Source organism: Lissotriton vulgaris, chromosome 2_1 (genome assembly GCF_964263255.1).
Source record: "Lissotriton vulgaris chromosome 2_1, aLisVul1.2, whole genome shotgun sequence".
NCBI lineage: Eukaryota > Metazoa > Chordata > Amphibia > Caudata > Salamandridae > Lissotriton > Lissotriton vulgaris.
The window spans coordinates 401,516,792-401,534,474 of record NC_141687.1 but is presented as its reverse complement, the minus strand read 5'-3'; the positions used below and the strand labels follow the sequence as shown (position 1 = coordinate 401,534,474).

At 43.1% G+C, this 17,683-nt stretch overlaps 1 protein-coding gene across 2 annotated transcripts in view; it reads left to right on the top strand.

The window, feature by feature from the left end:
* Nucleotides 1-17,401, top strand: part of ICA1L (islet cell autoantigen 1 like) — a 455,070-nt gene extending 437,669 nt beyond the window's left edge. For both annotated transcript variants that reach the window (XM_086955269.1, XM_086955268.1), the window contains one exon: nt 15,855-17,401. In XM_086955269.1, coding sequence (XP_086811395.1) covers nt 15,855-15,970 — 116 coding nt within the window. In that variant the 3' untranslated portion in view covers nt 15,971-17,401. The remainder of the gene's footprint in view (nt 1-15,854) is intronic.
* Nucleotides 17,402-17,683: the final 282 nt, after the last annotated feature.

The window sequence follows — 17,683 nt, the reverse complement described above, 5'->3', positions numbered from 1 at the left end:
GTCTCAATGAGCTGGAGTGCCCATCAAGGTGATATAACGTGTGGGCCTTTGGTCCAAACTGGAGCAGCATATGCACATATATGTGCTTGAGCTGTGGACAGTCCATCTTGCGAGGAAGGTGTTTCTCCCTGCCATCTCAAGCAGCAGCATTTAGATTTTGTAAGACAATACCACCATTGTCTATTATATCAACAGACAGAGCTGCATAGGGTTGTGGACCCTATGTAGGGAGGTGATCTACCTGTGAAAGTGGGCGCATCATAGATAATAATCACCTAGCAGGCTTCCAAAGTATGATGCACTATTAACTTTCACTACAGACCCACACGTATAAGCTTCACCCTAAAGTAATGGAGGTGATCTTCTCCAGATTGGGGTTTCCAATTGTGAATCTCTTCACCACAGCCCAGGACAGGAAGTTCTCTTAGCTTTGTGCCACACACTTCCCTCTGAATGTTTATCTTGGTGATACCTTTCGGTTCAGCTGGTCTCAGAGCCTGCTATATGTATTTCCACCGATCTCCCTCTGTCAAAAATACGGTGAAAGGACCAGGCACAACTGATTTTGATTATCTCAATGCAGGCTTTGAAGATTGGGTAGGCTGATCTTCTGGCGCTTAGCATGTGACTGTGCCTTTCTCTCCAATGCTGAGCAGACCTATTCTCGCAGCAGGCTGGTCCTCCACCACAATCCTCAAACAGTGCTGCTGCATGCATGGAGATTGAGTGGTGCCTGTAAGTTTGTTTTCCTTCCTGATGAGGATGAAAAAGTTATTTTGATGACTAGGAAGCCTGCTGCCAATTCCATCTATGCTAGACCAAGTTTGTTCAGTAGTGCAAGTCAGAAGACTGTGCTGAGTTTTCTAAAAGGTTTGTTTAACTTGTTTCCTTCCACACTGTTTATTGTTCCACAGTGGGATTTGAAACTCCTTTCGACTTTCTTGATGGCATCCCTGATCGAGCCAGTGCACCGTTGCTTGGTATGACTGACCTTGAAAACAGTTTTGTTGGTTATAGGTTCAGTTTGTGGAGTTGAGGAATTTTAGGTCTCCACAATTTTCTACTCTCATAAGTCGTACCTGTCCAGGAGGTGTCTGCCTTCCGTAGGGCCCATCTGTTAAACTGCCATCTTTTTTCACTCTGCCACATCCAACCAAGGAAGAGGAGGAGCAACTGTATGGACTAGACCCCAGATGTGTGGTATCTTACTACTTCAACTCCACTGGTCAAGACAGAGTGGATGATCAGCTCTTTGTGGGCTTCGGTGGAACTACGAAGGGCAAGGCAATGACCAAACATAATTTTACACTGGGTCATGCTGTAGCAAAATCTACTCTGCCCTTGCCAAGAAACACCTTCTTGAGGGCTTTTGCGCATATTCCACTAAAGCCATTCTTGCATCAAGAGGCGTCCTGGTTGCCGACATCTGCTGAGTGAATATATGGTCATCTGTGCATACTTTTGTCATGCACAACTGCCTTATTTCTCAGGCACACAGTGACAGGTACTTTGCTCTAACTGTTCTTAAGGTGATTAATCTACAGGGTAATGTGTCCATCAGAAGTAGCTGTTTCTTAACTTGTGTAACAATATTTTGAATGGATACATAATCTTCTCTCCAATTCTTCACCACCCTTCACACTCCCCTTATGAGTTTGTGCCATGAATTAAAAATTCCCAGGTGCGCAAACATATTTTATGTGCTGTATTGTCATTGTTGTTGCTCTCTCTTTTCCTTTTTGGGTGCCTCAATGGGGCGTGGATAACAGTTAGGGAACTTATGTCAGTGTGTTAGCTGGCACCTAATATACTTGAGTGTAGTCAGTGGAGGCAGAGTAGTGGTGTCACCTGGCAGCACTAAAGGGCAGCTGCTGGGAAAAAAGGCTTTTAGTCAGAAGCCTGAAATGATTATTCTTAAGGTAAGGAATCTGCATTAAGAATATGAATCCACCAGAAATACTGTGACTGAATGTAAGTAACTTCTTCTTAAGCCTATTAAAGGAAAATTCTTCTTTTCAGCTTAAAGCCCATGCCTTTCTATTCACCTCTTGTTTTCACTCCAGATCTGACTACTGCAAAAGTCTAACTGCTTACCAAGTTGCTGTTGACATCCCTTCAGTATGTTAAGGTTTCTGTTAATATTTTTTTTTAAACTACAAGAATTTAGCCATGTCACAGCAGAACACTGATCTTGAATTGATACCTATCAAGTGGAGTACCTTTCATATGCCTCTTTCTGACCCAAAAGATCTTTTATGGATAGGAGAAATCCTAACAATACAACATACCTACAGCACTTTACTTGCAGTAGATTCCTGCGCTCTGCATTTTCTCCCCATCCGTGTTTACCCTAGGGGTCAAGAGAGAGTGCGCTGGTAGGCATTCCATTAACACCAGACCAAAGACAAAGGAGCCTAGAACTCAGAAAGCCACAGTGCTATGTAGCATTTGAGGTGGCTCTCTTTGTTGTTCAGAGGTCTTTTTAGTTCTGGAATCATTTTGGCTTTGGTTCATGTCTTTTGTATTTGCCCATTGAAGCCTTGCCGCATACGATTGCTTGTCACACAATCAGATGAAAAAACACAAATAAATTAGATGGGGCAAAGCTAAGTATCTCTTTTCTTAACCACTATTCATCATTGTCAGGTGTTTTATATTTTTTCATATTTTTGTTTTGCAATGCATCTGATTGTTAGGCTATTGTTACAGTTCAGCATCAAATGCATGTGTTACTTTTACCAAGCTCCTCAAAGGAGCAGAGCAGGTGTTGGATTGGGGGAGGGACACTTCCTACTGTAATGCCAGAGCTCCGGCATGTTTACCTTTATTCTGTTAGATAAGACTTAAGGCTCCTAGAAAGGCAACAGCAAATTTACTTGTGGTGCTTGGACAGAGAGTATGTAAAGAGCAGCACTGCCTGATATTGCTACTTTAGGCCTTTTGTACATATGTAACAGTATTTGATAATTGCAATTATCCTATTTCCGAGTTCCTCTAATATTGTAGTAAGTGTTATAGAGGCATAACTCTGTGACCCAAATCTCCTTATTCAGCAGGATAAGTTTACAGTGCTATCCTTGAGTCATAACTCTCTGACCTACGATGCACTGGATTAGATGAAAGTTGGTCACATAGTTTCGCACACCATCAATCATTACATTAACAGATTGGGTGGTGTGAATTCCTGTTTTGGAAGGCCCTGCGTCTGTGACAGTGTGTTCTGCAGCTAGGCATTTTCCCAGTGGTGGCCCATCTGCTGGGCACCCTTAATGTCAACTTCATCCCGAAGTGACTGACATGATTCTTTCCTAATGTACAGAGTCTTCTTTTCCATGGTCCTGAACTGGAAGTGCTCTCTGTTTTTTTGCCCTATACCTCTCTCTCTGAATGGTTCCCTAGGAGACGCCTTCCAAGTTTGTTGGTGGCTGGGTCTGCTCTACACGTTTCCTCTGTTCTCGAAGGGCCTGCAGAAGATGCAAGAGGATCAAGCACAAATGATTATTATCACCCCCAGTCAGGTGAGAATGATTTGGTGTACTGATCTATTGGGACTCCTCATTCAACCCACTCTTCCTCTCCTACACACCTATCGCTACTTTTGCAGCAGGATGGTTCAATCCTTCACCCTAATCTTCAGTCACCTTTTCTACACACTTTTAGATTGTGTTGTGTCAATTAGATAACTTTTGCTATCCACCAAGAGTAGTGGATGTCATGATGGCTGCCAAAAAGTGACCTACAAAGTCGGTATGCAAGGGCCAGTGGTCTAATTATAAATTGGTTTATTGGTGCGAGTCTGCAAGCTTAAATACCAACAAATCTCACTTTGAAATTCTGTTCTCATGCTTTACCTTGCTGAACAAGGCTTTGTTGACTAACTTAAAGAGTTATTTGACCACTCTTTCCGCCTTTATATTCCTTCCAGATCAGCTCTCTTCATTGATGTCACACTTAGTTATTCGATTTGTTAAAGGCCTGTTGTACCTATTTTCCCCAAAACCCTTTATTGTTCCACAGTGGGATTTAAATTTAGTGCTAACTGTTTGAACTGATACGCAGTAGTTCAGCTTGTCTGATTAGCTTTAAACTGTCTTCTCTTCTAAATATTGACATGCAAATTCTCAGTGGGGTGCTAGCAGCGTGTCTGCCCCCTCATTTGCTGACCTTGATACACCAGGAACAATCAGGCTTTATCTGGCTTTATCACGAAACGCAACACCCTTCACAAGTTGAGATGCATGGCTCATGTTTATCATGCCCAGAAACTCCTGACTCTAAACTAGACATATTTATGGCAGGTACTCCGGTAGCTGGAACTGGGTTTAAGACTTATTGGATGGGTCTGTCTCTTATATTCTGAACCATGCTCCACAGTGCGCTCAGGTGGAGTGGTCTGTGAGCCCTTTCAATTGATTAGGGGCACCAGACAGGGATGCCCTCTCTAGCTGCTCCTTTTTGCCATCACCATGGAGTCATTGGCTCTACGCCTATGATGCTATAATGTAATTGAGGCAACCGGTTTATTCTGTGCCCATTTTTCTTAATGTTATGCAAGTCTTCGGTGAACTGTTAGGTCTGTATGTAAATTCATCTAAATCCAAGCTGTTCCTGTTGGGAGGACTGGTGGGGATTACTTGGGGGTTTGCCTGCGCATACGGCCTGTACAATCCTGGCTCTCAATGTGGACATGGTGGTGGAGAGCCTTTGGGCTTCCCATTGTAAAAATTATTATTTTGCCATGCTGTGTATGTGCCCTACAGAGTACTTTAGGTGCCATCCTCAGACCTTATTTTTCGCACTGTTGATGGCTTGGTGGGGACAGAGAGGACTTGAGGGTCCACATCTGGAGCTTTATTATATAGCGGCCCAGCTATAGCATGCAAACCACTGGCTTAACTCGGAAAGGAACTGGGAAAAGCGCCTTCTGCGGGGTACTCATGGAGAAAGATCACTACCGAGTACTTTAGGTGCCATCCTCAGACCTTATTTTTCGCACTGTTGATGGCTTGGTGGGGACAGAGAGGACTTGAGGGTCCACATCTGGAGCTTTATTATATAGCGGCCCAACTATAGCATGCAAACCACTGGCTTAACTCGGAAGGGAACTGGGAAAAGCGCCTTCTGCGGGGTACTCATGGGGAAAGATCACTACCGAGATCCTCCTGATGGGTTCATGGGTGCCTTCCTCCTTTCCATATTTTATTCAGCAGGTGACAGGAGGGTGGGTGGGAGTGGTCTGCAGGGTTCTCCACTGGGCACCCTATGCCCTAGATATGCCCCTGTGAATGATGCAACCTTTCTTACGGATAGCTGACTCCATATCGACACGAAAGTGGTGAGACAGTGGCTGTGAAGTCATGGATGACCTTTACTCTGGAGGGCGGTTTGTTACAAGGGACGAGGCTGCGCACTCCTTCCCTCTGGGTTTGTGTCAATTTCTCCATTACATAAAAATTTCTACCACTGCACAGGAGGTGTGGCTGTCTTTTACCAACGAACTGCCTCGCTCCTGTACATAGACCACACTGCTGGATATGTCCCAAGGGCCTCAATTGATTTCCCACCTGTATAGAGCTCCCAGGGATGACCTATCACTGATCGTGCTCCCAGAGCAGGCCAAGTGGAAGGCCATTGTGGGGGAGCCTTTGCCAGTTAAGACCTGGTTGAGGATCCATGAGGGGGTGAAGACGGTCAGTTCTAATGCTCATTTTAAATGTATACATTATAATTTTATACCTCAGACCTACCTCACTCTTCAGGTCCTAAATGGCATATATGATTCTCGCTTGGTGAGCAGCCCACGATACGGGAACCTGGTGTTCAACTTCCTCCATATGGTGTGGTACTGCCAGGCCCTGTCCTCTTACTGGCATGAGTTGGTACTAAATCTAAATAGGGCTACAGGTTGGGATGTGTAGATGGAGGTCAGCCAGAAATTGTTGCGCCTGCTCCCCTCCAAAGAACAAACTGAGTATGAAATGTGTTCTCCTTGGGCTGGTACTGGTGAAAAGACGCAAAGCGATGGCATGGCTTAGTCCAACCCTCCCCACGTATACAGCATGGCTAAAAGATATATCTGAGTGGGCGATTGCCGAAGAGGTATGGATGAGGCACGTCCATAGAGACGATAAACTTGAGGATGATATATGTGCTCGGTCTGCTGTGCTTAGTGACTTGATGGTGACCCAGGGATTGTATGCATCAGGAGCCCAGGCTCTGTAGCGGTTTGCCTATACATTGTAGAGTGATGAGCTGGAATTGGGAGATCCCCGGGTCACGGATTGCCATGTCGTAGGTAGTAGGCACCTGCACACTGGGATTCTAGGCTGTGGGTTCCGTAGATACTTAGTGCAAGAGCAGTTGTGGGAAGGTGACATGTTTTTACTTTGTTTTATATTGGACTTGGCAGCATATTTTATTCTAGCACCATTGTTTACCAGGATGGATTATATAACTGCTGGTCCATGTAGGTACAACCATGGTGGCTCTACCTAGGCCCTAACTCACCGAGAACGGCAAAATGATATGATGCTGAATGTGATATTTTTCACTGTACTGCCTGTGATATCCCTATGAATGGATAACATTTGTTTAAAAAAAAAATCTTGATACAGGTAGAAGAATAATTAGTGTTAGGCTACAGGTGAAAAGCATGACTAAGTCTAGTAATTACAAATAAATATCTTGACACATAGTCTCTAACACCCTTTGCGATATAGGGTCAAAGCCTACCTTGAAGAATTTGTACATAGATGCTGATTTGTGATAAGTAAGCAAAACAAAACAACAAATTGGTTATATGGTATTATCTCAAGCTTCACTCGTATACTTATTGGTTACGATGTATGTCTTTAAGTATTTTTCCTTTCCAATCTCATTAGGTTTATGAGTCTAGGTTTGATGTCATGTTTGTGTCAAGCACAGATTTCAACAGTTTTCTACACGATGAAGAGACCAGAATCTCTTTGCAGCATTTGGTGGTTTTGTTGTGGCAAGTATCTTCTAGTTTGGAGATGACCATTTCCTTAAGGGTTTGTAACAGGTCGAGTTGTCCTGAATCACTTTGAACACAATTGCCCTGAGCTTGTAACTAGTCTTGTTTTTAGTTGAGGGCTGCTGAATTTTGTGGTTAAAGTGAGTGGTGGGTTTGCATCTATGAAAGTTGAATAAGGTCCAAGTTGCAGAATTGTACAGTTGAAAGAAAGGCTATTGTGGCAAGCTCACACGCAGGCTGTTGCAGTAGTCTGATTTGTTAAGTCGTTGGAAATTAATTAATTGCCTTAGCATGCAATGGGTGACAATGGTGAATTTTATGCATGTTGATAGCCTGGTATTATGCTACTCTGGCAGTAATGAAGTCTTCCATGTGTATTGAAGAGTTGAATAGTATGCCTTTATTTTCTGCATATGAGGTCACGCTGTCAGGTGGGACGCAGAAAGAGGTTAGAGACATGATGGGAGCAGAGGATGAGGTAAAGTAGAGGACTTCATTCTTTGAAGAATTCAGCGTAAGGGGCCTAACTGCCATTGAGATTTGAAATTTAGTGAGATAGTCAGCGATGTGTGATTAGAGTGCTGGGAATGAAGGTGGGAAAATTCTCATTCAAATGAAAATAACTTGAAGAGACATATTGTTGATATCAAAGGCTTGGATGTAGCAGTGTAATTTGAGGTGATCTAAAGTGTCAGTAGCTGAAGACTGATCAGGAAAACTGTGGATACAAGATATGTGAATGTAGTGAGCAGAGGAAATGAAGGTGAAGACGTTAGGGAATGCAAGGGCAGGGAAGCCAGATTGGAAATGGTTAAAGACTATGTTCTGCAATATATTTGAGAATTAAAGGAGGACTGATAATACCATATAGCTTGAGGGAGAGGAAAAGTCAACATTGAGGTTGTTTTTAGTAGACTTAAAATGACAGCTCACTTAAAAGCAACGTGGGTAAATATCATTGGAGAAAGTGACTGAAAAGGGAAGTTAGAGAAGAGAGAAGTGTGATTGGTGGAATGAAGGTAGGGATGAGAGTGAAGCTTGCAGGTTAAGGGGCATCAAATGTTTGGCCTTGAAAGAAAAGGATGACACAAAGTATGTGGCTGAGAGTGTTGGGTGTGTGATGGAAGGATAAGTAGGTTAATTACTAACTGTTCAGGAGAGATGTTGGGGGATGAGGGATAGTGATGAGATAATATTTTGAAAGTATGTAGCTGTGGCATTGTCAAGAGTTAAAGTGGATTCAAGGCAGTTATAAATTAATGTGTCTTCTGTTTACGCCATATGTGCAGGGGTGTTTTTGTCATAGTTTTTAGTTTGCAAATGTCCGGTGTGACCAAGGGTTGTTGACTTGAAGTAGTTGGAAAGAATATGTGTAGTGTACAGTGTGTATCACAAGTTTGTTGAATTGCTTTGTGTAATGTGTTACAGAATGCAATGTGATGATATGGACTGTGGTAAAGTCCTTGAGAATGATGTATAGAACGAAGGCACATAGTCCGGAGCATGTGTTTTTTCTTGCACTAGAAGAAAGATCAGTGGGCTTGGGAGGTGGAAGGATATTCAGCATAGTGTGTATTAAGTCATGATCAAAGGTAGATGGAACAATGTTTAACAGAGAAAAGACCGCTATCTGGTTGTAATGTTCTGCTATTTTTGTTGTGGACTGTGTCTACAGTAGTGAGTGGTCGGAGGGTAGTTGAGAGAAGGTGGTCTTCTGCTCTTGGATGGTAGGATTAAGCTGGAAAACCAAAAAGTCTAGTTTACCCGAGTATTGTATTTGTCAGTTTTTTGTACAGTAATTCATATCATCAGACCATTTGTACAGGCTGATAACTATGTTATTAAGGGAACTGAGTAAGGCCCAGGGAAATGAAAAGACTTACTAAGCATTACACAATATGGGGGCGTTGGCATTAAAGCTTGGGTCTCGCGGTTTCTCATCCAACAATATAACCATGATACAGCAAGTCTTCTGCCTGTTCACGGTCTAAAGCATGCTTGTTATATGTCTTTTACTTCCTGCCTTGGGTAGAATGCAGCAGCAAGCATTGGTTGATTCCTTGTTCATGTAGGCGGACATCAGAATGCCCAGAAGTAACCCTGCTCCATCTGGGAGACACTGTTCTTCTAATAAGAATCATATGTTTCAAATCTGGGCTGTAGTCAATTCAAGCTTCACAGTTTAGCCTTTGGAAGTGATGTTGACAAAATACTGGGGACAGCATACTGTTGGATAGCAAAAGAAGTATAGGTAAGAGTAACGCCCATGAGAAAGTATCAGGTGGCCCTTTATGAAACTATTGTTGAGAGTTATATCAGTTGGGAAAAATGACCCTGATGTGAAATGGATTTAAGTTCATTTGACATAAGCCGGCCCTTATGGTGAAATGTAATATTTATACATGATAGTTTATCTTAGTTTACCTAAAAATGTTAGTTACTTTTACAGGTCTGTCCCATAGTTTATCATTTTGTGCCTTAGAAAGATTTTCTCACTGGTTTTCCAATATATTTAACTGGAGATAAGCTAATGTATATAAGTGGTATATAGGTAGTCATGTAGTATTTAACTGGAGAGGAAGCCAGTGTATATGAGTGATAGATTAGTACTCCAATAGTTGACCGAGGCTTTAGTATGGTTCTGCTAAGAGAGAATTACACAAAGCAGTGGAACAAGTAGCCTATAGGGGAAATCTGGCTCTAAAACAGTGTCTAAACATAATATGTGTGAATCTAAGACCAATAAGAATTAATGGACCCCATTGCAAAAAACTTTTACCACCAGGTGAGCCTGGGGCTAATGTAGATTTGGGGGGTGGTACTCCGTCACAACAGCGACGGATTACCCTGTCTGCCAAACTGAAGATCAGCACACCTGCTTCACAGACAGGTGGACTTTAAGTATATTTGGGACGGAGACTACTCTTTCTCTGTCCCTGACATACTCATCTGATGGTGTGTCAGAATAAGCCCCATCCGAGGTTTGCCATATGACCACTCGCCCGACTTAGAGTGGGCAGACGAATGGGCAGGTTTCACTGTCCGTCACCATTGGGTATATTCTGGCAGTAAGGGGCTGTGAAAACTGCAAAATTACCCCACACCATGGGAGACAAACCCCATGGTGTGTGTGTTTCATGAATTTTTGTATTTTCAAAAACAAAACCGCTTTAGGATTTTGTTTTTGAAAATAAAAAACATGCTGACAGTCGTCCGTCAAATTTTTAATACATAGACTGGAGTTTCCTGTAAAGACATCGCTGCTGCGCCTGGGCTAAATTTGGGGCACGGTTACAGCCTCAAGGCATAGGAACATTTTACTCTATGGCCCTGCCGGAGTAATTACAAACTATAAATCAGGCCCCTTGTCTAGTATAATATATTGTACAAAATGATAAATTTGCCTGTGTGTTTGAAATGTATTAATTGCTGTCTGACCCCAAAAATATATCTATACATTTATTTTGCCTTTTATTATATTTTGCAAACAACTTTTGGCCATTCTGAAGTGCAGTGCAAAATTCTACATCGGATGCAAGCTCTCTCTCTCTCTCTCGCTCTCTCCCTTTCCTTTATCTCTTTCTCTCTGTTCCCCCTCTCCGTCTCCTCTCTCTCTCTCTCTCTCTCTCTCTCTCTCTCTCTCTCTCTCTCTATCTCTCTCTCTCCCTCTCTCTCTCTCTCTCTCTTTCACTCCTTTCTCTGACTCTCCCTCTTGTGCAAAAATCACATAGAAGAGGTAATTCCGTGTGGTTCTACAGCCGTGAAACTTATGGAATTAAGGCCTTTATCTGCAAAGTAAGTATTTGTAGGAAAGTGTAGATGATGCAGCGGAAGCAGTGGGGGGTTTTATCATCCCACGTCCCACACCAACCTCTATGACACTAACGGCAACGTAACTGTAATGACGGGCCCATAAGTCATTTTTCTTTTTATTAGCAATATCAAAGGTCCTCCGATAGATCTTTGGTAGAGCTAAAACGAACTAAGTAATGAAAGTCAGAGACCTACTCCCTCACGAGGACCTGTAATGAAGGAAAAGCTATACATCGGCAATAAACTTTATCATTTGACCAATATCTCAAACTCATTAATAAAGACAGACACTATTCTTACCTCATAACTTCTCTTTGTTATTTCAAAATATGAATGGTCAATCACAAGTACAAATTATTATCATTGCTTAGTTGTCCAAGTTACAGGTTAATTCCACAACAAGCATAACAGTTTTAATGCTCAAAATAATCAAAACATCAGGTATAGAGGAGAGAGAAAGAAAATCATCTGTATAGACAGTTTTTCTTACAAACCTTCCGAAAAGGAAATACAAATGCACAGTGTGTAGTCAGAAACGCTAACCCCACGGCCTTGCATATATAGCATGGGCAGCACCATCAGCCGATGATTTGCAAAGTCTCCCAAGTTTTCCCATTATATACCAGCCAGAGTATCCAGGAATCAGCACGGCATACAGCATACCACAAACTCAGGACAGGTCACCAATTTTGTGAACGGGCCGAGGAAGACTTTCCCACACATCATTCTTATAGTAGTGTTCTTCTTTATCTCTGATAAAATGTTTATCAGAACTTTTCTACAAGCCTCTCCATCGGACAATAACTATAGTAAGACGATCTCCTGACAGTGACTTTACAATTATTCCCTAAGCATGCTTTATCTTAAGAATTGTATAACTTCCTAGGTGGGGTTAGGGTTTGCTATCTACTGGATTTGTGCCTACGTTTCTCCTGATTTGTGTGCCTTACCCCACTACTTCGTTTGTATTTATACTAATTGTTAATATCCTGATTGCGTGCTGTGTTGCAGGACCACATGTGATTGTATGGCACTTTTTCAGTTCTTATAAATTTAAAAATAAACCTCTGTAATCCTGACTTCGGACATGATCGTTTGTCCACGAGTTGTCTCCTGGTCTACGTATCGCCCTGGCTTTTGAACTGTTCTGACTTTCCGCATTGATTGCTATACTTTTACTCTGCTTCGCAGCCGGCCGAGAAGGTTGTAGGCCCGTACCTGTAATTGATTGCAAGACTAATAAAGGTTTTTAAAAAAAAAAAGAATTGTATAACTTCCTAAAGAGGAAGAACTACAGTAACACTTTTACATAAAAACTGAAACAGTTACATTTCTGAGTCTTTTACATCTCTCACCTAGACAGGAAAGAACCTATGATTTTATTCAGAAATAAGCTATTTTCTACATTCTTAAGGAAGTGCTTGGAGCAATATAAGGACAGGAGCTCGGAAGCACACACCCTAACATTTCTACGACCTACAATATTTTAGCTAAAGAGTAAAATCATTTCAACGGCCTAACTAAATTTTCATGCAGTATAAAACATTTTTCTCGTGATTTAAAGTTGGTTCCTGTAGTCCAGGAAACATAAAAACATTTGATTAGACACAGGATAATTCTTATTCATCATTAATTAGTAATCATCTTCCTTATCTTATCCTCACTTACTTTGCATTATTATTATGTTATAGCTAGGAAAATCATCTTTCAAGTCTGTGCGCATTTTGCATATTTGTCTGTCTTTCATTTTAATAATCGCGTGTTTAGTAATTTGTTTTCAAACATAAGTATTTATAAAAACGTACACACAGGTGTATTTCATTGAGCAGATTTCCTGTACACAAATCATGCTCCATCATAGATGTACTACTCTTAACTCCTACCTCTGTGCCTTCAGTTTATAAAAGTATATCATCAAGGTATTGGGATTTGGAATCAAGAATATTTAATCTATACTTACCAATCTAAAATGTCCTTGACATTGTATTGTAGTCGATATCCTGCACTCAGCATTGTTTCAGGTTGTTATTAAAAACTTGATATTGTGGTATAACACCCCTCAAAGCCAGCATATATTTTTGCTGTATCTGCAGTGTTCGTCTCCATTTGGTATGTCCTAATATATTGACTTATAAATAGGTAACTGTAAATAACAGATTTTTTTTTCACAAACTGTTTTTTGAATGACATCAAATAGACAACAGTGAAGTATGAGTTGTTTGATGCCACTTATAAGCCCAAGGTGTAAAACACACTCTTTATTCGCAGTTGGCCATCTACAGTTGTATGCTATGGCCCCCATTTTCATCTCCTCTTGCTCTCATTAGCTGTGCATAGGTAGAAGGATCACATGAGAGCCATTAAAACATAACGTTATCTACGTCAGCCCACTGCCCAATCTTAGAACTGGTGTCCTGCCTTCCACCACACTTTCCGTTCCGCATTTCTGCCACACAAATTTTATAAGCCATTCTTCAATCTGGGAATTGTAAACGCGCTATTCACCCGTGAGGGTCTCAAGACGCTGCAGGGAGTCCGCAGATCTGTTTAGCCGAAGAGCCAGGTCTCGAGGGTTTTCCTGAAGGTGTTCCGGGAGGGGGCGCGTTTGATGTCTGCCGGTAGCTCGTTCCAGGTATTGACTGTAATTTGAGAGAAGGATCTTCCGCCTGCTCTGGCTCTGTGGATGTGCGGGGTTTCGGCCAGTGAGAGGTTGGAAGATCGGAGGTTTCTTTTGGGTATATGGAAGTTGATTCTGTCGTTGAGATATTTGGGTCCGTCGTTGTGTAGGCATTTGTAGGCGTGAGTGAGGATTTTGAAAGTGACTCTTTTCTCCACGGGAGCCAGTGGAGACTTCGTAGGTGTTGACTGATGTTTTCGTGTCGGGGGATGCCGAGGGCAAGTCTGGTGGCGGTGTTCTGTATTGTCTGGAGTTTGCGGAGTAGGGACTTGTTGATGCCAGCGTAGATTGCGTTTCCATAGTCCAGTTTGCTGGTGATGAGTGCGTGGGTGACTGTCTTCCTAGACTCAGGGGGGATCTACTTGAAGGTCTTGCGGAAGATGCAGAGGGTGTTGAAACAGCTGGAGGTGACGGCGTTGACCTGTCGGTTCATGGTGAGTGATGAGTCTAGTACGGTGCAGAGGTTCTTGGTGTTGTCTGAGGGGGTAGGTGGGCTTCCGAGGGCGGTCAGCCACCAGGTGCTGTCCCATGCAGAAGGGGTGGTACAGAGGACAAGGACGTCTGTCTTCGGTGTTGAGCTTCAGGCAACTGTTGGTCATCCAGACTGTGATGTCTTGCATTCCTTTCTGGAAGTTGAGTTTAGCAGTGGTGAGGTCTTTGGTGAGGGAGAGGATGAGCTGGGTGTCATCAGCGTAGGATACGATGTTGAGGCTGTGTTGTCGGACAATGGCTGTGGGGGGGGCCATGTAGATGTTGAAGAGGGTGGGGCCCAGGGATAAACCCTGTGGGACTCCGCAGGTGATTTTCTTGGGGTCAGAGAGGAAGGGTGGAAGTCTGATCCTTTGGCTTCTTCCAGTGGGGAATGATCGGATCCAATCCAGGACTGTTCCTTTCTATGCCTGCGTCGTGTAGTCTGGCGACTAATGTGCAGTGGGAGACCGTGTCGAACGCCGCTGATAGGTCGAGTAGGATGAGGGCTGCGCAGTGGCCTTGGTCCAGGAGGGTGCGGAAGTCGTCTGTGGCAGCAAGTAGGGTGGTCTCTGTGCTATGGTTCCTTCGGAATCCGGATTGGAACAGGTCGAGGACGGCGTTCTCTTGAATGAATCGTGTCCGTTTCCTGTTGACTGTTTTCTCTGCAACTTTGGCTGCGAAGGGAAGGAGCGAGATGGATCGATAGTTCTTGAGGTCGGTGGGGTCAGCTGTGGGCTTCTTGAGCAGAGGTCTGACTTCTGCACGCTTCCAGTCATCTGGGAAGGTGCCTGTTTTGAAGGTGGTGTTAATGGTGCGTTATAGTTCGGGTGTGATGGGGGCAGGCGTCGGTGGGGGCCCCCGAGTAGATGCTTTTCATGGTTGAAGCGGTGTCTTCGGCTGTGATCGGTGTCCAGTTGGAGATGGTGGGCTGGCTGGTGTTTCTGGGAGCTGGGGGGAGCGGGGGGGGGGCAGGGGGCCGTCTAGGGCGCCTGGAGGATGGTCGATGAAGTTGTCCTGGCATCCCACTATCCTCTGAAACCCTCATCAGCATTTCCTGCCTCTCCTGATCCAAATTGTATTTTACTTACCTGGTTGTCTGCCAAGAGCCCCCTCCAACCTCAACAGTTAACCCCCATCCAAAAACAACTAGTGTCTTGCCATCCCACCCACAATACCCTCTCTTTCCCAAATATATAAAAATACCCAGCATCCTGCAACCAACCTTCATCAACCGCTGTGTTTCCGCTCCCTGTCAACGCCTTGCTCTTTCCTTTACGTGGACCCAAGAGATGTGTCTACACAATTCTCTATTGTTTGTGTGCGTGAGTCAGCAGAAACCTGTGGCTGACAGGGAACTTGGGCATTTGGTGGAGGATGATTGCTGCCTGCATTCACCTGCCTTCATAGGATCTGTGGAGACTCGAGAGGTATAAGAAGATGGTTAAGGCTACCAGCTGCTATTCAACTGCTGCGCTTAGCTCTCCGGAGAGCTGGGTGAGGTGGAAGGACACAGGGGCAGCCAGCGCTTTCCATGTGACATAGCAGCCGTGAGAAACATTCTTTGCCTTCCACTGTTGGTACGTCATGGCAGTGAATAACTAGATTCAGAATCCAGTGTTCAATAACTTATTGTGAGGTTTTTTATTAGCAAGTTCCTGAGATGCCTACAAACTTTAGATAGGGTGACTACTTAGAGTTTTCATTTAACACTGCTACCGATATATCATTGAGACCATGTCTACTAGTGTGTTGGATGATCGTGCCTTTGAGGTACGCAGCACCCTTTTCTTTTGTAAGTGGCTCAGTGAGACAGCAGACTCTGTGTGTAGGGGTTGCTGGTCGGAAAAGGGTGTGGTGTACGGACCAATGACACTGCTTTTCTGCCTTCCTCCCCTACAGCCTCGAAGAGCGGCGAGCAGGACATGTCGGCATGGTTTGATCTGTTTGCAGACCTCGATCCACTTTCAAACCCAGATGCCATTGGGCGTTCAGATGATGACCTCCTCAGCGCCTAGCTGACGTCTCCTTCTCACATCTGCCTCACAGCCACGGCCTTGGAGTAACGTTTTGTTTTTAATGATTGCAGCGAGAAGCTTAAATTGTACAACATAAGCAACTCTTCGTTTTAACAGACAGCTGTCTATGTTGAACTTTTCATTCCACTACCATCTGTATCGAAGGGAAAGCAGACAGAAATCCTCAGAAGGGACTTTCGCAACACAAACACATAGCAGGAAGGCTTTTTCTGTACATTTCACTGGTTCTTGTTTAATGAAACGTCATCCCTCACACTCCCCTACCCTAAGGTCGTACTGCTCGTTCTGTCACTACCTTGAGTGCTTGTCCACTCTCTCCCTTCTTCTTTAAATGGCATTGTTACCTAGGGTGACCAGATGTTGCTCTCAAGTAAGAGCCAATGTATTACTTCACTTGAGGTCACGGACACTAAACACTTTTGATGACGCTAACACAGACAACTCTGGTCAGTTATGTCTGCCTGTTATCAGCCTTTGATGAGAATTTACTACAACTGTGTTAGACTTTTAATATTGTTGCATAAAGTCCTATATAATGTGAACAGCTGATTAACAGAGTGTCATGCTGCATTAGGGCATTGAATTAGTGAGTGTGTTTAACATTCCAGATAAATGAGGCTTGTCTTTAGGATGCTTTTTATATATTTAACAATGATTGCAAGGCACAATAATGAACATACATTTTGAGAATTTCCCCCAAGAGCACTTTTTAGAACACGGCTCAGAACATACCCATGACCCACCAGTGAACCTTCCGCCAGTCAGAATGGTTAAACATACATCTTCAGAACTCAGAAGACTGGGCTCCACGAACATTAGAAGAGTTTTTCAATAGACAAAAGGTTCATTCTAACAATGTAATGAGATAAGCAGCAATAGGTCGTGGAATATTTGTTTTCGCAGCAGTAAATATTCATCAACACACATCCTGTACTGGTGAGGTAAAAACCATGGAGTTGGTAAGTGCCATCTTTCTCTTTCTCAATTATACGTTCCAGCTGTGTGGTAGTTCCGAGTAAGAATAGATTGGTTTACATATCGTTCAACCATCATGTATGTTTAGGAAACCAACTCTTAAGTCTCAAGGTCCCCATGAAGGACGTTTTGGGACTGTGTGCGCTATTGTACCTATGTGTGGAGCAAAACGTCTTCATACCTGTATTTCATTTGGTTTATTTGTTGAACGTACAGAAAGGGTCAAGAAAATATATTTCTCTAGTCAAGTTGCAGTAACTGTCAACTTCCAGTATTTAGCATGCTAAGCATTTGCAGGTAGATCTAAACTGGAAATGTGCTGGCACGTGATTCACACAGCTCTAAGCTATTTGAAATAATGTTTATATTGTTATTTTAAGAATTGCAATATTTCAGTTTGAAATGCGAAGAACTGACAATTCAGAGTTCCCCAAAGAGAAAGGAAGAACAACGTCGAGAAAAGCCGGATGGAACTGCAAAGGGACGGAACGTTGTATAGTTATGAATGCTTGGCATTAACTACCTGTTTTCTCCACTGCTTGCTATATGTTGCTATCAGTAGCTGAGTCATTTTTTCTTCTGCAGTAAGCCGAGTCCATGCCCTTTTAAATGTTTTGTTATAATTACCAATGGTGATCGTTTGTTGTTGAAGGATGCTGCAAGCAGGTTTCAGATTAAGAAAATGTTATGTTATGTTATTTTATTTTGTATAGCGCG